General features: G+C 36.8%; 1 protein-coding gene across 3 annotated transcripts in view; it reads left to right on the top strand.

Annotated features, from left to right (window-relative positions):
• Window positions 1-26,233, top strand: part of COMMD10 (COMM domain containing 10) — a 178,623-nt gene that overhangs the window by 33,295 nt on the left and 119,095 nt on the right. Inside the window, exon 6 of one of the 3 annotated variants that reach the window (XM_018050661.1) lies at window positions 13,395-13,427. The exons of 1 other annotated variant lie outside the window; for it this stretch is intronic. In XM_018050661.1, the coding sequence (XP_017906150.1) occupies window positions 13,395-13,397 (3 nt within the window). In that variant the 3' untranslated portion in view covers window positions 13,398-13,427. Of the gene's footprint in view, window positions 1-11,636; window positions 11,715-13,394; window positions 13,428-26,233 lie in introns of those variants that run through there. One more of the 3 variants, XM_018050660.1, reaches the window with a different exon arrangement.

The raw sequence follows: 26,233 nt of genomic DNA on the forward strand, positions 1-26,233 counted from the left end.
AATTAGTGCCTGTTAACCAGATATGTACAGAACAAATAAATGAAATCATTATGATTTCAATGTTTGCTAATTTATATGTGATCATTTGCCAAAATGAAATTTATTAAAAAGCCTTCCACACTGTTGATTTTTTGGTTACCTTCTGTCATTTGTATTAATTTCTTTATGAGAGAAGAGAATACAGTATTCCCAAAGATAGTTGAATGGCTGTATTAGATTAGAGTATAACTAATTTCAGACTAGTCATAGACAGTTGAAATTTCGTCGTTTATAGAGAATAGCAATTTATACGTAACAGATCTGGTAATTCTGAATGGCATCAACACTTTAACTTTGAATATTCTAAAACACTAAAATATTTGAATTTTACTGTTAATCATTCATTTTCCTCAGTAAATTTGCTGTTGAGAACAATCATATTTTGTTAATACAGCAATTCTAAATTCTTTTTGTACATCTTTTAAGAAAGAATCCTTGTGTTTCGTTCTTTTTTTCTACTTTATTTTGAAACAGCTGAGATAAAATCATCTTGACAAGAAAGCTTTCTAGACTTTTATCTAACTGTTCGGTTGGATTGTGCTCACATTGTAGAAGGTTAATTATGATCTCCAGTGAACTTAAGACTTTTAATACTAATTTTAAAAATTAGAGGTTTTCATGCAAAATGTATGACAAATTCTATTTAGACTGAGGAAAGGGGGAGAAGCCTTTTTTTAGTGCTTACTCTATGTAGATATGGGCTTGCCTCTTGTAATATTTAAAACGTCTTCCAGGTATAAATTCTTATTTTTATCTGTGTTTTATAGATAGATGGAGAAATGGAAACATGTATAATTAATTTATTTTCCTAGATTACTCCTAACTAATAAACAAGGCTTCCCTAGTAGCTTAGTCTGTAAAGTATCCACCTGCAATGCAGGAGACCTGGGTTCAATCCCTGGGTCGGGAAGATCCCCTGGAGAAGGAAATGGCAACCCACTCCAGTATCCTTGCCCGGAAAATTTCATGGATAGAGGAGCCTGGCCGGCTCTAGTCCATGGGGTCACAAAGAGCTGGACACGACAGAGTGACTAACACACAGTAAACAAAGTTGGGATTTGAAGTCAGGCAGTTTTATTTGAGTCTTATGCTATACTTATTGCTAGGATCCGGTATCATTTTGCTTATTGAATAATTTAACACTTATCCTATAATATGTGTATATGTTTCAGGGTGTTGAGGGTTTTTCTAAAATGCGATGATTGTTTTATTATTTTTGTTCTTCATGAAACTATAGTTATGTGGATTCTAAATTTCCTTTGCATTTTCTTTTTATTTGATTAAGTTGAAACAATCTTACAATTTAAGTCAATGAAAGACACTAATATATTCCTTTATATAGTAAGTAAGGTTGTATGTTTTGATGTTATCCCAGTCAGTAGAGGCTGTAGTTATTGACAGACCTTACTGTAAGGGGTGTATGACATCATTGATGTTGATGTGTTGTGAACAAAGAAATAGGGTATATCATTAAAAACATATCCTTAGCTGTATATATAACAGGTTTTTTAGTGAGAGAAAAGCATATGTGGTTCAAATCATGAGCTCTTTGTATTAGAAGTTTAAAGTATTTTGATTTCCTTAAGGACAGTGTTCATAGTGACTGATTTTGGAGGACCTTCAAATTTTTCTGAGCTGCTTTGATGAGCAGGTCTAAATTTTTACAAATGCTTTATTTTTATTAATCTAATATCTGTATAGTGAATATGTTTCAGCATATTCTGTTGATAATTTAAGTTCATTTTTCTCTCTTACAGTAGATGTACGTATATTTATAATGGACATTTTGGAAAATATAGGAAAAAAGCCAGTTAAAATCATGTATAATTCTAGAACCCACTTCACTTTTCACCCATAGGCTTGTTATGTTTTGCTGTATGACTTTCCAGTTGCTTTTTCTTATACCTTTGTTATGAGTGATTTTTAAAAAAACAGTGATGCTTTCTTTTGGTTTGGGAAAAAGAATTGAAGGTTTGTTATTACTCTGCAATACTAGATGTGGTATGAGAAGATAATCTCTTTCATCAGTCAGAATTTTTTTCCCTTTTATACAGTATACGATCTTACGATCTGAAAAGTTACACTGTAAAGTCTTGGGTATTTTACTCACTGATTCTGACCAGAAATTTATAAAATGAGCTTTGTCTAATGAGCAGGTTTGTGTCAAGATACTAACTTTTATTTGTGTCATTTGGAATGGTTTTATTCAGGGTTCAGAAAAATTTTGAGTTCGGTCAGTGGTTTTTACTTTTGACATGAAATGATTGATGAATATTGCTTATCTTTTTAAAATATTTTTTTGGGTCTTTTTTTTTATTACCTAAGTTTTAATTGTTTATTGTGAAAATTTTAGAGATATAGAAAGAAAAACTCAGATTTACCACAGCTATGCAGACATCTTTTATTTCAGTGTTTGTTCAATAGACACTTTCTTTTGCAAGTCTTCTTTGATTTTCTATTCTGCTTTTTCACTTAACTCTGTAACAGATCTTTTCCATATTCAAATGAATGAATGAATGAATGAATAAAGCATCTTTGGAATTTACGATTATTCTTCAGGAGTATAATTGCTGGGTGAAGGGTGTAAACAAAAAAAAGATCTGACTATAGTTAGATAATAGGCTTTTCATAATCATTTTAGGAACATTTTAGGTTGCCTTTGAGGGATTTAAAATTTTCTAGAGAAAGATATAACATTACTATCTCAAAAAGAAGTTCTTTGATAACTAGTTAATTATTACACTTTGGATAATTTTAGACCAGTGAAAGTCCAGGTATTTTTATAGTATTATAGAGCCCTCTCATTTATAATTTCTTTATTCCAATAGTATACACATTAAACAAGCTTTTGTTATATGTGTTCTGTATTATTAAAGAACATGTGGAAAGCAATCTTATGAAATATTCTAGCAGCTTAGAGAAAGTAAAACAGCCCCTATTTGGTAGACAATTGCACATATACTTTGCAAAAAAAAAAAGCCTGATTCTTTGGAATCATATTTACTTATTTAAATATTTCTAAGACTTTGTGGCTCTAGTTTTCTGATTCCTAATTTTGTTTTCTATCCTTTTTCATTGTGATGAATTTCTCAATGGTAGTATCCTTTAAGGTGTCATGTTTTCTAAATGAGAGCAATACAGAGATGTCTTTCCTCAATTTAGTGGTTTTTTTTTTTTTTTTTGGTTTATTTTTAAGTTTCCAAATTAATATGACTTTCTAAAAGATCTTAAGTATTCAAATATATTGAAGTGTTCACATCATATGTGTACAACTCCTTAATATCACAAAATGAACCCCTTTGTATGTGTGTGAAGAGTGTGTATGTGTAACCCTTTATCTGTATTTTAGGCTGCCTCATGAAAAGTCCACATTTATCCATAATAAGACTTTCTAAGCTAGCAAAAATATTGTTTTAGACACTATATATCTTTGAGTGAAAACAAAGTATTAATACAAAAAGTATGATGGTAGTTAGAAAAAAATGTCTTGTAGGAGTAAATTCTTTTAAAAAAAAAGAATACCCCATATTCATGCATTTCATAATTTTAAAAAATCATCTTTTTACTGAAATCCTTTTCAAAAATTTTGTGAAATTCCAAAGTAAGGAAACAAATAGTATTACCCTCACTTGCCTTTCCTAGCTTCTGAACCTCTTTATTTTTTGAAATCCAGTGGCAATTGATAATTGTAGAATTCCTCAAAAATAGTATGTTTGAGTACCTTTAAATTTTCTTTAAAATATTTTTGTGGGTTAGAAATAATACTAATGTAAATGAGTGGCTTAAGTATTTTGAAATAAAAGTGTTAACAATGAATTAGACATCTAAACAAATGAAATGCTGGTAAGTTCAGTAAGTGAAATGAGCCAGCTTTTAAAATATCTCAAATTCAATTCAAGAAACACTTATTAAACACATTTATTATTCATGTGATGGGCCTAGTGGTAAAGAATCTGCCTGCCAATGCAGGAGAAAGCAGGAGACATGGGTTCAATTCCTGGGTTGGAAAGCTCCCTGGAGGAGGAAATGGTGACCCGCTCCAGTATTCTTGCCTGGGAAATCCCATGGACAGAGAAGCCTGGTGTCCTGCAGTCCATAGTGTCCAAAGAGCTGGATATGACTGAGCACCTGAACATGTACACACACATGCATGGGATACTAGGCAAGGTATTTTTGATATAGACAGATTTTACTTTCCATCGTGGGGCTTATGTTCTAAAAGGGAGTACATATTCTAAGCCTGTAAATGTAAGTTTAGTGACTGTTAAAAGGGGAAATACTGAAACTGTGGAAACTGACAGCAAGGAGTTGGAGACTGCATCAGAAAGGGGAGTTTGAGGTGGAGGAAGAACACATGAAAAAGGAGAGAGCCTTGTCTTTTGGGCTTGTTGAGTATGAGATAGCTGAGAGATGCAGGTAGAGATTTTTGCATGGCAGTTGGTGAGGTAGGCCACGGGTGATACACCAGAAATTGAGCCTTGGAAATCATTGAGGTTTTGATTATAATTTCAGTTATGAGATGGAAGAGCTTAGTTGCTCAGGGAAGGAGTATAGAACCTTATGAATTCCCAAATTTAAAAGGCAAATAGAGCTGCAGGAGCTTTTCTCAGTGATTGGGAAGGGAGCAGCTAGCAACTGAAGGGAGAGAGCATTTCTTGGAGAGCGAATTACTTTACATGCTGTAATAGGTAAAAGAGAGAACTGAAGTTACCAATTTAACCCTCACAGCTGGGAATTAGGCACTAATATTTTTCCTAGTTTGTAGATTGAGAACCTAGTCTCAGTGGTTAAATATCTTTCCCTAGATTGGAAACCCAGGTTCAGTCCCTGAGTTGGGAAGATCCCCTGGTGAAGGGAATGGCTACCCACTCCAATATCCTCCCCTGAAGAATTCCATGGACAGAGGAGCATGGCAGCCTACAGTCCACGGGGTCATAAAGAGTCGGACATGACTGAGCAACTGACTCTGTCAGTTTGGATTTTAAAAAGTGATGTAGGCAAGATTTGAACTTAGGTTCACCTGCCACAATAGCCTGAACTTACAGTCGCTACATAGCAGTTAAAAAAGAATTCAGCGTCATGGGGATCCCTGGTGATCACCGTGTGGGGCAGGAGAAGGAGGTGTTTCAAGCTGGGGGTCGGTACTGAATACTACTCAGAGGTCAGAAAAGAAGAGCAGACATCTACATGACTGTTGGATTTGGTTAGGTGGACTTCGCTGATAACCTGGACAGTTGTAATCTCTAACAATTGAGAGGGAAACGAATCCTGACTGGAGTAAATTGAGGACAGAAAATGAGGTCAGGAAGTGAAAGCAAAATAGAACAGTCACTGTAGAGGGATGTGGATCCAGCGGCAGAAGGTATTAGAGAAGGTTTGCATGCCAGGGCCACACCTACGGGGGAAAAATTGATGCTGCTGCACCGAGGAGGGTATGAGTTCCTTAAGAAAGTGAGAAGACAGGAGAGCCAGAGCACAAGTGAGGCCGTTGGGCTGTGATGAGAGTAGGAACATACTATTTGTTGTAACAGCAAAAAGCAAAGAGAATGGACCAGGTAGGTCGTTTTGGTGGTAGAAGAGAAAGCTGTAACTGATTGCTTCTGTTTTCTGAATGTGGTTATTTGTTGGGGGAGTGGATAGGTCTTGGAGTTTTGAGAACAGAGGAAAAAGTATGAAGTAGTCATTTTGAATATTGGGAAAATGAACAACCTAGTTATTTTAGACTATTTCACTGTTACTGACCAGTGCCCATTGCCCGTTTGAGCTTTGTGACCATGAATTTGAAACGAGAACTGTTGAAAGGATATACATTTTCCTTCATCCATTTTTAGTTGCTCTAGGGCAGATGTGAAGTAGGTAGATATTTAGGTTTAATCAGGGTTTCATCTTCGCCAAGTATATCAGATGAAGAGAGAAAGGGACAAAGGATTGACTTTGCATACAAGGGAGTGATTTTGGTGATGGACCACAGATTCTAAATCAGGTCAGTTGGAACGTGAGGATATAGTGTATGTTGGGGGTGGCATGATGGCGAGTGAGAAATCGCCATCTGACTGATGATCGAACTAGAACCCTTGCCACACCCTCGTTAGAGTCATTGGTGGTACAGAGGACCCTCAGACGCTTGAGTTCCAGGATCACTCAGGAATTTTTTGCTTGAATCTTCAGACCTCTGAATAGTATTCAGTACCGCCCTCCATCTTGAAACACCTCCTTCTTCTGCCCCACGCGGTGATCACCCGTGACCCCCATGATGCTAAATTCATTTACATTAACTCAGCATCATCAGTTCTGTGTTTTAATTCCAGAGCTGAATGGTGTTTTTGAGGATCTGGAGGTAGCTGTTCAGTTAGTGCACAGAAAATAGCCAGTTTCAGTCACCATATCATTTAATGGCTTCCCCGGTGGCGCAGAGGGTAAAGCGTCTGCCTGCAATGCGGGAGACCTGGGTTTGATCCCTGGGTCGGGAAGATCCCCTGGAGGAGGAAATGGCAACCCACTCCATACTCTTGCCCAGAGAATCCCATGGAGGGAGGAGCCTGGTGGGCTACAGTCCATGGGGTCGCAAAGAGTCGGACATGACTGAGCGACTTCACTGTGGTGCCTATGGTGACTATCATCTAATGGAGAATGGTATCCGTAGGCAGTGGGAACATAACTAAGGCCATTGGTGGAACAGGGTTGGTAGAGCAATTATTGCGTCACTTACCTCACCTCCTGCTACTAGCAAAAACAAAGAGAATTAATATAATCTAATTTTTACAAACCTTGATAATTTGCTTGTTTCAGGAAAGTTTTGATCCCCATGTCTAATTAATGAAGTAACATATCATACACAGTTTTTAAAACATCATATTAAGCTTTTAAAAGTTCTTTTGTTGGTGTTCTCTGGAGTTTATGTAAACTTTACTGATACTCTATAACTGTGCTGTTAAAACTTCAGTGAAACTCTGTACATTTGTTGTTGTTATTGTTGTGATTAGTTAACCAAAACATATAGCTGACAAATTACACAGATGAAATGTAATAACAAGTAAATGTGTAGACAGAAATTCTTACTTATTAATTTCATCTTTAAAGGGCAGTTTTACCCAAACTTATTTTAGGGAATTTTAGTTTTATCTCTTTTTTTATTCCTTTGTATTTTGCTAGATTTACTTGAGTAATTTACATTCTAGAAAAATCAGAAAATGTAAGAAAATAAAATTTGTCTATAATTCTATCTAAAGATAATAATTTTGAATGACATACCTAATTGGCATATAGCTTTCCAAATCTATCAATTATGAAATATTTCCCCCCCTCATGGAATATTACATTATAAATATCTTTGTCAGTAGATGAATTTTTAAATGGTTATGGAATGTTCTATTTTTTGGTAAATATGGTTTATTTTTTCTAGTAATTTTTTAGCAATATACTTGCTTTAAAGCCATGTTTAAGCCAGTTGATACTAATATATTGGCTGAAGTGAGGGAAGTAGATCATAGAAATGCCATCCATGTATTAGAGAGCACTTTAGTAGCTGCTGGAGTATTTACTTTTCATTGCAGGATAAACTTTTTTTTTCTAATAATCATGTTTTCAACATATAGTTTAAGGTGCCTTTAAAAATTGTCTATGTGTGATTACTAACCGATGACTTTCTCAAATGAAGAGAATTTGCTCCCTCCTTTCCTCTCTTTTCCCCTCTTTCCCCTTCTTTCTTTTTCCTTTTTTTTTAATGAACAAGCAAAAGTGCAATTTCTTTCAGAGTTACTCCATTTTATCTCAAGGAGTTCCAACCTATCCATCTTTAAAGGGCAATTTTATCCAAACTTAAGATACTGCCACTTCTTTAGTAAGGGCAATATAATAAAAGCTCCCCAAATCACCCTTTAATAACTCACAGCAATAAAACAAATAAACTTATTCATATGCAACTTTATTTATAGAATGAGCAAAGGCTGATGGAATTTTCCAGCAAAAAAGAGATCTTAGGTGGATTTGGCAATGGATTCTTAGATATAATTCCCAAAGCACAACAAAATAGATAAATGGGACTTCATCAGAATTAAAAATTTGTGTGTCAAAGGACAGATAACTTAAAGAATGAGATAAAATATTTGCAAATTATATATCTGATAAGGAATTTCTATCTAAAATGTGTGGAGAACTCCTAAAACTCACCAACAAAAAGATAAACAACTCAAAGAATGGGTAAAAGACTTGCACAGGCATTTCTCCAAAATAGGTATACTAATTGCCAACATGCACATGGAAAGATATTCAACATCATTAGTCACTAGGGATACACAGAACAATGAGATATCACTTGACGCCCATTAGGATGGCTATCACTAAAAAAATAAAATCAGTGTTGGTGATGATATGGAGAAATTAGGACCCTCATATATCACTGGTGGAAATGTAAAGTGGGGCAGCCACTATGGCAAGTAGTTTGTTACTTCCTCAGAAATTTAAATATAGAATTATCAAATGACTCAGCAGTTTCACTCCTAGATATATACCCAGAAGAAGTGAAAACAAGATTCAAATAAGTACATCTACATGCATGTTTATGCTGCTGCTGCTGCTGCTGAGTCGCTTCAGTTGTGTCCGACTCTGTGTGACCCCATAGACGGCAGCCCACCAGGCTCCCCTGTCCCTGAGGTTCTCCAGGCAAGAACACTGGAGTGGGTTGCATGTTCATAGTAGTACGTAATAGCAGCCCAAAAGGTAGAAACAACTTAAATATGCCCATCAATGGATGAATGAGTAAACAGGTAGTATGTACATAAATGGAGTATTATTAGCCATAAAAAGAAATGATGTCCTGATTCGTGCTACAATATATTCAGTTAAGTCGCTCAGTCATGTCCGACTCTCACGACCCCATGAATCGCAGCATGACAGGCCTCCCTGTCCATCACCAACTCCCGTTTACTCAGACTCACGTCCATCAAGTCAGTGATGCCATCCAGCCATCTCATCCTCTGTCATCCCCTTCTCCTGTCCCTAATCCCTCCCAGCATCAGAGTCTTTCCAATGAGTCAACACTTCGCATGAGGTGGCCAAAATATTGGAGTTTCAGCTTTAGCATCAGTCCTTCCAATGAACACCCAGGACTGATCTCCTTTAGGATGGACTGGTTGGACCTCCTTGCAGTCCAAGGGACTCTCAAGAGTCTTCTCCAACACCACAGTTCAAAAGCATCAATTCTTCGGCTCTCAGCTTTCTTCACAGTGCAACTCTCACATCCATACATGACCACTGGGAAAACCATAGCCTTGACTAGACGGACCTTTGTTGACAAAGTAATGTCTCTGCCTTTTAATGTGCTATGTAGATGCAGTCACCATCTGCAGTGATTTTGGAGCCCCCCAAAATAAAGTCTGACACTGTTTCCACTATTTCCCCATCTATTTCCCATGAAGTGATGGGACCAGATGCCATGATCTTAGTTTTCTGAATGTTGAGCTTTAAGCCAACTTTTTCACTCTCCTCTTTCACTTTCCTCAAGAGGCTTTTTAGTTCCTTCTCACTTTCTGCCATAAGGGTGGTGTCATCTTCATATCTGAGGTTATTGATATTTCTCCCGGCAATCTTGATTCCAGCTTGTGCTTTTTCCAGCCCAGTGTTTCTCATGATGTACTCTGTATATAAGTTAAATAAGCAGAGTGACAATATACAGCCTTGACATAGTCCTTTTCCTATTTGGAACCAGTCTGTTGTTCCATGTCCAGTTCTAACTGTTGCTTCCTGACCTGCATATAGGTTTCTCAAGAGGCAGGTCAGGTGGTCTGGTATTCCCATCTCTTTCAGAATTTTCCACAGTTTATTGTGATCCACACAGTCAAAGGCTTTGGCATATATATATGTACCTTAAAAATCTTTTTCTTAGGGGAAGAAAAGCCACTGACTTGTATACTTTAAAAGGATTAAACTAGTGCATTTAGAGAGAGAGAGGCTGACTAGGAATAGTTTAACCCTCCCAGTTTACTGATAAGACTCAGGCCCAGTGAGGTTAAATGATTTATCACTTGATTAGTGGCATAGCCAGATGAGAGCTAGTCTGACAGAATTGGGGCAGGGGGACATAAGATTTAAAGTGAGATGATTGAGTTTAAATTCTTAGACTGTGGTCAAAAATCCGAGTTTTTCTCCAGTAAACTTCTCAATTTGAACATCTGCTTGGTAACACCTGCCTCTTAAGATTATTGATGGAATTACATGAGATATCTCTGAAATGTCTATTAGAATGACTGTCACATAGTAGGAACTTAGTGTAATTGAATTTGAATTTGAAGTGCTGTAGTTTAACATTGTGTGAGGAACATAAGTTATTCTGGAAAATATTTTTAGGAAAAGATTACTTTAGAAGACAGTTGAGTACTGGCTTGATGGCTTATATAGTATTTTGCTCTTACTTAGAAAATTGTTCAGTGTTACGATATTGTCCTTTGTAACCAGGCTTTTGGAATTGAGATTGAATTATCTGTAGCCATCATTTTTTTTTTTAAGAAATTACTGTTTCTTTTCTTTTAATTAGTAGAAAAAATTCCCGAATGAATATAGAGGAAGAATGCCACTTCCTTAATTACTAGTGTTACGTTATAGTCTACTTGAACTCCCTGTGGGATTTTTTTTTCACCCACAGTGACCTTTTATAGAGTATGTGGTCTGAAAGAACAAGTCCACAGGGATAGTATGGCATTGTGCCAATTACAAATGTAATTTTCTATTATATTAAACCATCTTGGCTTTTATATCACTCTTCTCAATTATAATACTTTTATTTACTTGGTAGCTTTTAGCTACAAGGCTCAAAACTCTATAGAGACTCAAAGCACTCCAGTGAGGTAGGCATACTATAATCATCCTTTTTAGTTAAGAAAAGAGGAGGATGATATTATTTGTGAATGCTTCAATAAGAGAAGAAATAATCTACTAAAAATCTGTCACTGGTTATAGGATTTGTTGTTCAGTCACTAAGTCATATCTGGCTCTTTTTCAGCCCCATAGAGTGTAGCCTGCCAGGCTCTTTGGTCCGTGAAATTTCCCAGTCATTACTGGAGTGGGTTGCCATTTCCTTCTCCAGGGGATCTTCCCCACCCAGGGATCTAACCCACATCTTCCGCATTTTCAGGGGGATTCTTTACCACTGAACCACCAGGGAAGCAGTTATAGGATAGTCTTATTTTTAAGAAATGAAAATTTCTTCTGCCTCATGTAAATAATGTTTAGATTTTTATCCACATTTTATTTGTTTGGGTATTTTCTCTACTTTTCAACTGATTGTACTGTATGTTGACTTTCTTTGACTCTAAAGTACAAGAAAATATGAACACTGTAAGCATGTACCTAAAGTAGTTTGATTGAATGATTAAGATTTATCAAATATTTTGCTGTAGACAGGTAAGTAATTTATAGATTATTGACAAATTTATATTTAGATATAACTTGTAGATTTGTTAGCTTTGAGATGGGTGTTGTGTATTCACTTATAAGTTAGTTATAGTCATGTCCTTAAGTATTTTAGGTTGGCATGCTAATGACTAATAATATAATAAGACTGCTGCCATTAAGTGTATTTACGCTTCTCTTTTATGTTACAGATGTTCTTTATGAGTTAAGTACTACCTATAGGACTATTCGGAGAAGGCAGTGGCAACCCACTCCAGTACTCTTGCCTGGAAAATCCCATGGATGGAGGAGCCTGGTGGGCTGCCGTCTATGGGGTCGCACAGAGTCGGACACGACTGACGCAACTTAGCAGCAGCAGCATAGGACTATTACATAGAATAAGAACAAGTTTAAAAATATGTTTTAAAATGGGATCTAATTAATGGCAATTCCTAAAAAAAAAAATAAAGATTTCTCATAAGGAAATTTTGTTTATTTAAGAAGTAAACTCATAAGTTGCCTTGGGTCCGTTCTTATGGATTAGGATCTTTTTGAAGGCTGAGAGGACAACTAATTTCTTTATGATATTATATGAAATTTGCAAGAGGCCAATATATCTCATTGTCTCTTTTGTAAGTGCTGCCACTTTATATTTTTCTGAATTCTGGAGGTTCTAGGTAGATGGAGCTCATCAAAGCTGAGTGTCTTGATGGCTGCAGTGCATAGAGAGTAAGCACTATGTCTGGTAGTACCACATTTAAACAATTAAAAACATAATGATAATAGATAACATCTATTGACCATTTAATATATGCCAGGTATCCTATGTGCTTTTATACTTTGTCTCATTGGACCCTTGAAATTAATAAACAATAAGTCACATTTTTAAATTTGCTCAGAAGGACTGAAAATAATGTACAATTTAATAAAGTAGCCACTATGCTTCCACAGTGATTACTTAGCCATCTGTCTTTAGTGAGGTCCATGACTAGTGCCTGTTCTCATAGTCATTATGGTTTTATCTTGTTCTTAAACATTTTGTTTTCGTAGTCATGAAACTCTCCTGAGGGTAGGTGATTTATCTCCATTTGCCAAGTGTGAGAGGTGAGAGAATGACCTTGATACAGGATTGCATTGAGAGCTGTTCCTGTACTTTACTGGCAGGGCTGTCTGGCTGAAGTACTCATAGTACTTGGGAATCAGGGCATTGCTTGTAGTAAAATAGAATCTGTACTGGATTTTTCTAGATTATAACTGCTCAGTTGAAGTGCGAGTAGGTAACAGGTTAGCTGATACATTGATTGACCTCTTTTGCTCTTGGGGCAGTCAAGCAGTGTGTGGGGGACCTGGAGGCCTTAGCCTGTCACCTAACCTCAAGCTGCCTTATTGGTTAACCATATTGTAGAGTACAATGAGAAACCTGTATGTGGCTCAAGAAGCAGCCATTAGAACCGGACATGGAACAACTGACTGGTTCAAAATTGGAAGAGGAGTATGATAAGGCTGTATATTGTCACCTTGTTTATTTAACATATGTGCAGAGTACATCATGCGAAATGCCAGGCTAGGTGACTAACAAGCTGGAATCAAGATTGCTGGGAGAAATAACAGCAGTCTCAGATGTGCAGATAATACCACTATAATGGCAGAAAGTGAAGAGGATCAAAGAGCCTCTTGATGAGGATAAAAGAGGAGGGTGAAAAAGCTGGTTTGAAACTCAGCCTTCAAAAAACTAAGATCATGGCATCTGGTCCTGTCACTTCATGGCAAATAGAAGGGGAAAAAGTGGAAGCAGTGACAGTTTATTTTCTTAGGCTCTAAAATCACTGCAGATGGTGACTGCAGCCATGAAATTAAAAGGTACATACTCCTTGGTAGGAAAGCTATGACAAACCTAGACAGTGTATAAAAAACAGAGACATCACTTTGCTGGCAAGGGTGCATATAGTCAAAGCTGTGTTTTTTTCCAGTAGTCATGCATGGATGTGAGAGTTGGACTGTAAAGAAGGCTGACTGCTGAAGATTTGATGTTTTTGAATTGTGGTGGTGGAGAAGACTCTTGAGAATCGCTTGGACTGCAAGGAGATCAAATGAGTCAATCCTAAAGGAAATTAACCTTGAATATTCATTGGAAGGACTGTACTGAAGCTCCAGTAATTTGGCCACCTGATGTATAGGGCCAACTCATTGGAAAAGACCCTGATGCTGAGAAAGATTGAAGGCAAAAAGAGAAGGGGACGACAGAGGATGAGATGGTTAGTAAGTCTCACTGACCCAATGGACAGGAATTGGAGCCAACTCTGGGAGATAATGGAGGACAGAGGAGCCTGGTATCACAAGGACTTGGACATGACCTAGTGACTGAATAATAACAACAAAGAAGTATAAACATCATCATTTTTTTGTCAGTGCCAGAATGTGAGTTAGGCCTTAGGAAACTATTTCAGAAATGTGAAGCAGTAGAAATTATAGAATATTTTATCTTTTTGTAGTATGTAATTCTCTCCTATTTAATTGCTGATGAGATGTTGAATTTAGAGCTTGAACCTTACACTTAGCATCTTAATGGTAGCCACTTGTATAAAAGTATAAACATTTCCTGACCAAATTGTGTTTACCAATCAGTTGTGTCAGTTGATGGAGGACAAACTTGACCTGTTTACTTGAGAATGCTTTTCACCTCCAATTTTCTTTTTGGGGAAGTTTGGTTTACAAGTAGTTTTAGCTAATTATTGAAACTCTGTGACATAAAAATTCTTTCAGATAGTTTATAATTAATTAAGTTGTGTTAAGCAATTCGTAATTCAGATTGGCCCAAGTCTTTACATTCAAAGAGTGCCTTTATTAACCCACGTAGTTTCCCCTAATCCTCATTTCTATCAGGTTTTCCTATAAAACTTACTTTTCTTTTTTGCATATTAATGTTAAAAAGAGTGATAGATGGTTTCTTCTTTTATTTTTTTTCTTTTACATATACAGAGTCTTATGGAGAGATGGATTTTACGGTCTCTGAGGTCAGTGTAGAAGGTGATGATCTCGTAGAGATAAGACTCTAATTTGAGGAGGGAGAGGAAATTCCTTAGGAAAGTACCACATGGGCTCTCAACATAACATTTCTTAGTAAGTCAGTTTCAGTCATATTATTGTTCTTAAGAAGTTTGTTGGAACTGTTTGCTGTTTCTTTAGTTGGTCATTTAGGTTTGGAGTGCATATTTGTCTTTTAGCCCTAGAATCACCTTAGCACACATGAGACGTCAGCTAGCATTGACTGAGGAAACAGAAGGTTGCATTTTCCATTTCACACTCACACTGACTCCAGGACTTACCCTCATTCAAGGAATGGTGGACCTAATTGCTTGCATTTTAAAATTAGTATTCTATCTCTGTTTGCAAAGTGTATAGTTGAAGTTATATAAGTGAATTGTGGTTAAATTCACATAAATATGTCATTGTGTTGTATTAACTGATGACTCGTGTGTGCTTAGTCCCTTTTATGTTTTACTGACTTACGCATTCAGATTCTTTAGGTTCTCTTGTCTTAGAATTTAAAAGTACTACTTCTTTAATAAGAAGGTCACCTACCTGTTACCAATCTCTTACTGATTTATAGGATTAGAGCCTGTTAGAAGAGAGAAAAGTTTCTTAAACATAAATTCACTGATATTCTATATTTGTCAAGTAAGTATAGTCTTATAAAAATCTTGTAGGTTAACAAATATTCAGTGTGTCTAAATGAAAAATGGAAGGGATAAGATAGTATAGATGATAGGTACTAACTTTAAAATTGACTGGGAGGCATGTGAGTATATTGACCTAGCTGGTGCTAATTTGAAGAATTCCAGTATGATTTCCTGTTTTCCTTCAGATTGTATTGAGTAGGGTTCTGTTGCTGCAAGCCAAGTGATTTTAATTGGATTTAGATTCAGGCATGACTGTCTCCCATGGCTTCTGTTCTTGTAGGCTCTACTTATACTGCTTTGTACAGTAGGGGTTTGCCTTTATTTATATTCATAGTATTAATCACCTATTAATTTTTCATTTTAGGTCATTAAAACATGTCGCATTCATTAGTATCATAATTAGAAAATCAATTATCCTCCTAACTTAAGGACCAAAAGATTTCAGAACAACTGTGGTATTTAATTTCTTATATTTTAAACGATCTGACTGAAGATTTTAATTTTAATTTTGTCCCCTTGTTAATATTGTTGTAGGGAGGTTTAGTCTTTGTTACTAAATACACACCTTATTAAATCAGTGTGTGTCCTGGGACAAGACATTTTTCTGGATCCCAGTGATTTCTACCATCTGCTAAAAACTAACTATTACATTTGATAGATAATAGAGAATAAGGTGGAGGACTTTGGAGTTGGCATTGACATGTAGTAAAAAGATCACAGACTTTGGAATCACACTGTTTACCTTTTGGGGACTTGTTGAAGAATCTTAGGTGGGTTACTTACCTGATTGAAACTTAAGTTCTGGTCTGAAAGTTTGGACAATAATAGCAACCTCCCAAGGTTTTTCTGGAATTAAATACAGTGTGTGTGTGCTCAGTCGTGTGCTCCTTTGCCACCCCATGGACTGTAGCTAGCCAGGCTCCCCCTCCATGGGATTTCCCAGGCAAGCATGCTGGAATGGGTAGCCATTTTCTCCTCCAAGAGATCCTCCCAACCCAGGGATCGAATCTGCCTCTCCTTTGTCTCCGGCTTTGGCAGGCGGATTCTTTACCACTGCACCACCTGGGAACCCCTTAAATATGGTAGGAAGTTGTAAAAGCATCTGTTACAGTACAGCACATTGAGATCTTCATTTCTTAAAGAGATCTTTCCAGTTTAGGGCAGGAGAATCAAAATGCCTAGCTCTTTATAAGGCCTTTATAAGCTGTTTATAAGGCCTTTTTATTGTTATGTTTTGCCAAAAGTGGAAATAGTTGTGAAAGTAGAAAGGATAAAAAATTATAATTCCTTCTTATCCTTTTTTTTTTTTAGATATTCTTTTTATCTTTTGGATAAATTTAGGGAGAAAATGTTTAAGGGAAGATTAGGTCTATTAGAAGACCTTACTGAATTTTGTTCTTTGGTGCTGGTGACCTTTCTCTAGCAGTTTGAACCAAGTGAAAAAGGTTAATAAAGCTGTACAGTAAAACAATCTGACTAAAAATAAAGCTGCATACTTAATAGAAAGCCTGCCCCTTTGCTTATAAGTGGGAGAATATAAGTTTGAATGTTTGACGAATGTAGAACTTTCATAAGAGTTGTGACTTTACCTGTTCAATTTTTAAAATAAAAAAGTTCAGAATGTACAGATCACCAGGTAAGAGTGTAAATTATTATGGGAAAGTGTGTATAAAATAGAAATTTGAAGGTTATAGTCAGCCTAATGTTACATCTATAATGAAGATACAAAAAAATTAGGTGAAAGTATCTTCCAGTTTTGTATTTTTAACCAGAGAAAAGTTATTTTCTGTGACTACTTTTATTTACAAAAAACAGCCACTGACTTGCTTCTAAAAAATTTAGAGTATTTAAGTCCTATAAGAATTTCATCTGAAATAGTTTTAGCAGCATGCAGTATCAGTAATTATCATGTGAAGTCAGCATGACGTTTGGCTCTTCTAAAATTGGTTTGAAATTTGCTTGTGCAGTTTTACCCAGTTACATTAGTGACCTTGAGAGACAATACCAGTCACAGCAGTGTTCTGTGAAAGAGGTTTCAGTAAACTGCAATTAATTTAAAATTACTTATGATTGTCACTTAGTCAAGAGAAACTGTTTAACATGGCATTTCCCTCAATTGAAAATAACATAAGCAAAGAAGTAGATTTAAAAAATATTATTGGTGAATTTGCTTCCATAAAACCAGGAGAGTAAAATTGTAATGTTCTATGGTTGGTATAAAGAAAATATTTAAACTTAAAATGTAGATTTCAATTTCTTAATAATGTTCTGCAGAAATACTAACCCTTAAAATATACACTAAGGCGTGGGAATAGGGGACACATTTTTCTTTTAGCCTCAAGTTCCGGGCACTGATAAGAACTTCACAATACACCCATTTTCCTCAATCCCTAACCTTTTGCTTTTATTATCATACATTTTTTCTTAAATATGTTATAGGCCTTTCACTATACTAATATATTTGTTAAAACAAATAATTGTCTTTTGCAGAAATTTAAAGTCCCAAGTCAGTTGATTTAAGCTATGGAGATTTTTTCTGAGTGGGCCTGGCCCAATCAGCTGTTCACTTTAAAAGCAGAAAACTTCCTATGGCTGGTAGCCGAAGAGAAATCAGAAAGATCTGAGGTGTGTGAAGCACTCTGTGTGTTGCTGGCTTGAGGATGGAGACACTGGTGAGAAAGAATGAGGGCAGCCCCTAGGAGAAGAGAGTGTTTTCTGTTTGACAGCGAAGAAACAGGGAACACAGACCGTTAGCTACAAGAGCTAGGTTCCACCATCAACCTGAATGAGCATGGAAGCACATTCTTTCCTGGAGCCTCTAGGTAAAAGCCCTGCCTGCCTGACACCTGATTATACCCACTGGGAGGCCAGCCAAGCCTCTCTCAACTACCAACCTGTAATGAACTAGTAATTGCGTCTTGTTTTAAGCTGCTCAGTTCGTGGTAATTAGTTATATAGCAAAAAAGAAAAACAAATACACTTTATATGGTCTTTTGTCAGTCTGAACATTTCTGCGAGGCTCTGTCTTAGCTGTTTCAGAAGTCTTAACATAGCATACAGCCCTACTCTGGATTTGATCTTTACCTGAAAGCCATTTCATTATTTGAGAATAGTTTTGTCACCTGGAGGCGCTTGTAACTTGGCATAGCTTTATTGTTTAACCCAACAAGTCCTCACTCTTTTGGAGCTAATAGTTCATTCTTTTTTTTTTTTTTTTTTTAAAGATTTATTTATTTTTGGCTGTGCTGGGTCTTCATTGCTGTGCAAGGGCTTGCTCTAGTTGTGGCGAGCTGGGGCTACTCTCCAGTTGTGGTGTGTGGACTACTCATCGCGGTGGCTTCTCTTGTTGTGGAGCACAGGCTCTAGGCACATGGGCTTACAGCAGTCGCAGCACGCAGGCTTATTTGCTCCTAAGCATGTGGGATCTTCCCAGACCAGGGATCGAACCCATGTCCCCTGCATTGGCAGACAGAGTCTTAGCCACTAGACCACCAGGGGAGCCCTAAAAGTTCATTCTTTAGTTCATCTCTTTCCTCTCATGTGTCATATGCAACGAGAAGCCCAGTGGCACTTTTCGTCATTGAGTTAATTAGGAACATTTCCCATTTTTGAACAACAGTATTTCTAAACTTCTCTCCAAAACAAAACAAGGAACCTCTTTCTTGCAGCTTCCAATCACATTTTATACTTTTAAACCCTCACCAACAACCCCTTCTGGGCCTTTTTTGTCGTTGTTTAGTTGCTCAATAGTGTCTGACTCTCTTGCAACCCCATTGACTGTAGCCCGCCAGGCTCCTGTGTCCATGGGATTCTCCAAGCAAGAATACTGGAGTGGGCTGCCATTTTCTTCTCCAGGGAATCTTCCTGACCCAGGCATGGAACCTGGGTCTCCTGTGTTGGCAGGTGGGTGTTTTACCCCTGGCCACGAGGGAAGCCTTTTTGGCCTTTGAGGTTCCCACTAACACTGTACTCAGTACCCTTAAGGCTTTAACTCAGTCTCCACCTCAGTTCAAGAGCAAGCATCTGAAGGTAGAAGTGCATGACATTTTTATGACCTTGACACAGGAGTCACATAAGCGTAATTTCTGTTCTCTATTGGTTGAAGCAGTTACAAGGTCTGCCAGGTTCAGCAGGGAGGGGTACTGACCACACTTCTGTACAAGTGAAGTGTTGAGGTCATATTGAAAAAGGGGCTTGTCGGGTAAAAGATACTGTGTTTATATTTGGGGGATTAAATCTACCACAGAGCTCAGCATTTTAGCTTGCATTTTAAAATTGCATTTTATTTGATTTGTAATGGTCTTTCAAAATATAATGCTACCAACCCTGTAGCCCATTTCACAATGAAAGATTTATAGGAAAATCTAAAGTTTTATTTATAATAGTCTTATAGTATATCCAATACTGACATCAGCTAACTGGTACATTCTTTAATTAAAAAATTAAAAATTAAATTTAATTAAAGTTATTATCCGATAATTCAAGCTGAAATTAGTCAAAGCTATGGTTTTTCCAGTAATCATGTATAGATGTGAGAGGTGAACCATAAAGAAAGCTGAGCACTGAAGAATTGATACTTTTGAACTGTGGTGTTGGAGAAGACTCTTGAGAGTCCCTTGGACTGCAGGGAGATCAAACCAGTCAGTCTTAAAGGAAATCAGTCCTGAATATTCATTGGAAGGACTGATGCTAAAGCTCCAATACTTTGGCCACCTGATGGGAAGAACTGGCTCATTGGGAAAGACCCGGATGCTGGAAAGATTGAAGGCAGGAGGAGAAGGGGATGACAGAGGATGAGATGGTTGGATGGCATCACTGACCTGATGCACTTGAGTTTGAGCAGCTCTGGGAGTTGGTGATGGACAGGGAGGCCTGGCGTGCTGCAATCCTGGGGTGACAGAGTCAGACACGACTGAGTGACTGAACTGAACTGAGCTCAACCTGATTTTTTCTTGTTTAATGAGTAGATTCTCTTAACTGAGTCAATCTGTAACTCTCTTTTGTACTTCGTGTTACAGATTTCAAAAACTGTAGAATATGAACTGAACAAATACAAGTTCTGATGTATGATTTTTCAGCTTTTTTTAACAATGGTGCCTTTTTCTTTAAGAGAAGGTTCTAAGTGTAGCTAATTATTATTTTGTATTACACATATCTCTTCTCACCAAAGTCAGGCTGATTGTCAGCTGTGGTACCCACTGAAACCTCGAGGAAAGGTTCTCTCAATCTCTTGTGGCTTCTCTCATTTCTGGGCTTTCCCTGGCTGAAAAAGTCTAGGACTTTTGCTTTCAGCTCCACTGGGCCTAGGAGGCAGTTCTGCTCAAACGTTTCTCATCACAGTAAGATTTCACAGGGAACTTCTGAAGAAGTAGATAAATGATGGAGGAATAGTATTTAGCAGGAGTTTTTGAATCACTGTTGAACACACATCTTAAAAAAAAACTATTGCTGAAAGTGAATGGTGCTTCTGACGAGAGACAGTGACAGTTCATCTCATATTATAGTGCCTGCTAGATTTTACTGAATCGTTAAGCAAACACAGGGAATCCTCTTTGCACCTTCAGTCTTAAACAGGCTGACAGAATGAATCAGTGTTGCTTTGATTACATGAATTAAATAAAATCTCTGCAGAGCATGTCATTTGAACAGAATAGTTCTGTCTAACGTGCCTTCGACCCTGGACATGTTCCTGGTTCTTTGGCTGTTGCAGTCTGTCCTGTGGCCTCACTGATGCACGTCTTTTATGCATGCTGAATTATGTATGTACAGAAAAGCTCATAAAACACAAATTTACAGTTAATCGCAAAGCTGACATCTGTGTAACTACCATCCAGCTCCATTCCAGATATAACTTATTGCCAGCCTTCCAGTTTTCTTGGCCTCTCCTATATAGTTTCCTCTTCTTTTTCCCTCTTACGTAGTGTACCTTCTATAGTATTGTTTGTTTTTATTGACTGTTTTGTTTTTGACATTATTTAAAAGGTGTTACATTATTTTCTTGTGTTGCTTGCTTCAAAATTATGTTTTTGATGTTTATTTTTATTGCTTTGTATACAGTTTCTTCCTTTTCATTGCCGTATAGCATATTATTATATGAACAGATCACATTTTATTTATTCATTACAATTAAAAAATTTCGTATTCATTACATTGTTGATAGGCATTTGGGTTGTTGCCAGTTTTTAGCTATTATGAGTACTGCTGCTATCAACATCCTGATACACGCCTTTTGTTGCATAGGAGCATCTGTTTCTGTTGGTGTCTGCCTGGGAGTGGAATTGCTGGGTGTTATGATATATGCCAAAGTCACACTTAAAATTGTTTTGAGACAACATTTCTTTCTCTAGACATATTTTGGGTGTGTCAGACTGTGAGACAACTCCTTAAGACTATAGAAGGCTTTTTATTTAGCTGAGAGGGTCTTGTAGGCCCTTTCATTATTCTCTTAGAGACATTTACAAGGGGTTTTTACATTTTGATTTGGCCTGCAGTCCCAGACTATAAGTTTGGAGAATGTTTTGGCAGCTGAGAGACTGGAGGTAAGAAGCAGTTGTTATTTTTAAACCCAACAAGTCCTGGCCCCTCTTTATTCCTTCTAAATTTTGCTTGTGAATTGATCACATTTTTCTTTAGCTCATCTCTTTTTTGTTCTGTTACTTTATCATACACAGCTGGGAACAACCAGCTGACTTTTAACATTTGCCTGGAGATCTGAGACAAATCTAAATGTTTATTAAGTAACTTTTTCATCTTTGGAGTACTATAGGCAACACAGTTTTTCCATTTATTTTGTTACGACATAGCATAAGTTTCCATTTTTTCAGCCTCCAGTGAAAATTTTCTTAACCTTTTTCAGCTTTTGCTAAGAATTGGCTCACCATTTTTTAAGCCTTAGGCCACTGTTTGAATTCAAAAACAGTGTTATATACTTTATGTTTAAAATTATGGCTGTACCTCTTTCTGGTACCGTCAGTTAGCTATTGCTACAGAAGGAACCACTCCAAAACAGTGGTTTAAAACGATACCCACTTATTACTGTTCATGGGTCTGTGTGTCGGCAAGGTAGTTTGAAGCTGGGCTTGCTCATGTGTCAGCAGTTTGCTGGCAGCAGGCTAGTTTACGATGGCTTTAGGCACTGTGCTGACTCGGGTGACCGTGCTTCATGTCTTCCACCATTTGGCAGGTTAGCCTGGGCTTGTTTGCTTGATTCACAGGGAACATGAAACAGCACAAGGCTTCTTGACACCTTGGGGCTGAACCAGCACACTGTTATTCTCAACATACTCTATTGGCCAAAGTAAGTCACACGTACAGGCCAAATCTAGGGAGTAGGGAAATAGATTCTAATTATTGATGGGAGATGCTGTAGAGTCACATTTTAGCAATAATGTCTATAGTAAAGGGTGGAGAATTGGAGTCATCTTTGCAATCTTCCAAAGCATATACATGTTTAATTTTAAAGTAGTTGTACAGTTTATACTCACACCAGCAGTGTGTAAAAGCTGTGTTCTACATGGTCATCCAAACTTAGTAGTGCATCTTTGTTACTTTTAGCTATTTTGGTGATTGTCCAGCGGTATTTTATTGTGGTCTTAATATTTCTGTACTTGAATTTCTAATCAGATGGTTTTCCTTTTTTCCCCCTTTTATTGGCCATTTGAGTATCTACTTGTGTTAAAGGGGAGGGGAGAAGTGCCTCCAAAGGCTGAGTTTATTTCTAGGCTGCTCCTGGATCCTCGACTGTAAATCATTACTTCGCTGTTAGCCCTCCAGTGCCTTCAAGTAAATGTTTTAAAATTTTTGCTTTTAATTATCTTTTGGTAAATTTTCTTAGTTAATCCTTAGTGGGAGGGTTTTTCTTGAGTCTCCCATTCCTGGAAGTAGAATGTTTGTATTCCTATGTCTTTGGAGTTTTGACATTCATGAATCTGGGAGAATTGGGGGTGCACATCTGAAGTTTAAGGGTTAATGTACATTACGGAAAGACCTTTTGTAAGTGAAGTATCATTTGCCTTGCAAACAGTAATTTTTTTTTTTGTCCTGAGGCCTGACTGATTTGTTGGCAAACAGTTTTGTTGTGTTTGACATGTAACAGGTGCTAACGTCTTTTGCAATCTTGTCTCTGGGAATAGAGGGTCTAGGTCACTATGTTCATTAATTAAGTCTGGGAAATTTTATTTCTCCTGTGGCTAATCATTTACGTTTGACGTGAGTCTGTCTTTTGTGCCTCTAGCTTCCTCACTTCTACCCTTGTTCTGTGTAGCTTATTTTTTAAGTGGCAGTCAGAATTTTTAAATGTAATTCAGATTATGTTATATCTCTGCTTAGTATACTCTACGGGCTTCCCTTGTAACTTAAAGACCGAAAGGCCTTAGCATAGCCTGTAAGATCCTATCCGATATAACCCCATGTGTGCTAACTCGCTTCAGTTGTGTCCAACTCTTTGCAACCCTATGGACTGTAGCCCGCAGAGGACAGGCTCTTCTGTCCATGGGGATTCTCCAGGCAAGAATACTGGAGTGGGTTGCCATGCCTTCCTCCAGGGGATCTTTCCAACCCAGGGATTGAACCCAGGTCTCCCGCATTGCACGCTGATTCTTTACTGCTGAGTCACAGGGAAGGCCCTCATGACCCCATGCTGCCTGTTTAATTAACTTCATCTGATACCTTTCCTGTCCGTTCCCTCTGCTCCATCCACAGAAGTTGCCTTGTTTTTCCTGGAACACTTCATGGCCTTTGCACTTTCTATTTCCTCTTCTAGAATGCTTCTTCCTTTGTTAGCTACATGGATTGCTATTTCCCCTCTGTTTGGTCTCTGCTCAGATATCTTTCTAGAGGGAAGCCTTCCCCAAACACTTTACAAATAATTGCAGCATCTCTCCTGTCCCTCGTTATCCCCCTTAACTCACTCTATTTTTCTTTACATTACTGTCATCTCCTAATATAACTATTTATTACTACGATTATTTTCTGTTCCCCTGTCTTAGAAAGTAAACTCCATGAGAGCAGGGACATGCCTAAAACAATGTCAGCCACACAGTAGACCTTCAGTTAATCTTATGTATGGATTTAAAAGCAATACAGTTATTTTAATTAAGCAGTTACTATTAAGAGAGCTTGTTGTATAAACAGCTATTTTATTGAACAAAATATGTCTAATGGTAAATAGAAAATTCAAATTTTGCATGTTAACAAATCCAACATTTTGGCTATTAATAAATGGAGTTGCGGATGGACTCATGAAAGATTTAATAAATTTAATATTTAAAATAGTGTTTTCAAAGTCATTGGAAGGTCATTTTCTAACTCTGTGTGCCTATACCTTACTCCTCTCTCCTTCTACAAACAACAAATCTCAGAATGAGGTATGGGATATAGGCTATATTTTTATAAGTTGTACAAGTATTTTTTGTGTTCTTTGTTAGACACATCAGTTTGAGTACCACTGGTTTAAAGTAAGACTGTAATCATTGCTGAGTTAGGGACAAATCTATATGATAGGAACAGCAGCTACCTATTTCCTGAATGTTTAGTATGTGCCCTTGCTTAAAACATTTCATCTGATTTACTCTTCCCAGTAACTCTGTGAAATATATATTATCTCCGTTCTATAAATGAAGAAACTGAGCAGGATCATATGGATGCTGAGTCAGCTAAGCTGAGATTTGAACACAGGTCTGACTCCAATTTAACAAAGCGTTTAATGTGTATAACCCTATCTGATTTAGAGACAAAATTATTTCAGCAATTGATTTTCTATATAAAATGGGAAAAAGGTCAGAAATGAGGATATGACATGTAGAAAACATGTTTAAGCTAAGCAAATATTTATATAAATTTCATTTTTGAAGAAAATCAAGAACTAAATTTTGTATTAGAATAATAAAACTTGGAAGATTCTGATCAAATTATAGTCCTTATAGTTTAGACAAATACAATTGTATATTTCTGTTAACAGAATGTGTAGTCTTTTTTTTAACTGAAGAATAGTTGATTTACAGTATTAGTTGCAGGTGATAACATAGTCATTCAATATTTTTGCAGACTATATTCCATTTTAGGTTATTATAAGACAATGGGTATAATTCCCTGTGTATACAGTATATCCTTGTTGCTTATCTGTTTTACATAAAGTAGTTTGTATCAGTTAATCCCCAAACCCCTAATTTGTCCCTCCTCACTTTTCCCTCCCCTTTGGTAACCACGTTTGTTTTCTGTATCTGTGAGTCAGTTTGTGTTTTGCATATACATTCATTTGTATTATTTTTTAGATTCCATGTATAAGTGATATTACACAGTATTTGTTTTTCTCTGTCTGACTCATTTTTCTTGTTGTTGTTCAGCCTCCTCATCATGTCCAACTCTTCGCAACTTCTTTTACTGAGCATAATATTCTCTAGGTCTATCCAGACTGCTGCAAGTGGTAGTATTTCATTCTTTTTTTTAAATGACTGAGTAATATTCCTAAAATGTACATTCTTAATAAAGTATGAATGTTTATTCAAAAAGCTTTATGTACCAAGCTCTGTGATAGGTGCTGAGTGGATAGAAATGTATATTCAAGTTTTTCTTTTGGATATAATAAAGGCTTGGAGACAATACACTTAATTGGAAAATATGTTAAACACCTAAAATGGTGCCTGACATACTAGAAACTTACAAATAAGTGTTGAATTAGGGAGGTTTATTCATAGTGCAGTCTGACATACCATGTGTGGTACTGATTTTATATAGATTCATAGGGACGTGTTTGCTGTGGAGTATATATTTGAATTAGGCCTTAAAATGTGAGTGAAAAAAGAAATGGATAGTCTGAGTCAGGGGAAGAATATATACAGTGACTAAATTCAGTAAAATGAAAACCTATATCTGTTACCCACAAAGATTTACCTTCCTTGTAGCTTAAACAAAAAACCCAACCAGTTAGAAGGCATTTCATTTTCTGTATGAGTAGATTATTTCAATAACGTTGTATTATGACCTTAAAGAGAATCACTGACAAAATCAGGATATTATATATATGTATAAAATTTGGGAAATGTAGATGTTTACTGTAGGCAGAAATGTAGATTGCTTTGAGAAATGTAGATGCCTAACCCAATTGCACCATATAAAATGTAGTAAAGCAA

The sequence above is a fragment of the Capra hircus genome, chromosome 7 (genome assembly GCF_001704415.2).
Source record: "Capra hircus breed San Clemente chromosome 7, ASM170441v1, whole genome shotgun sequence".
Classification (NCBI taxonomy): Eukaryota; Metazoa; Chordata; class Mammalia; order Artiodactyla; family Bovidae; genus Capra; species Capra hircus.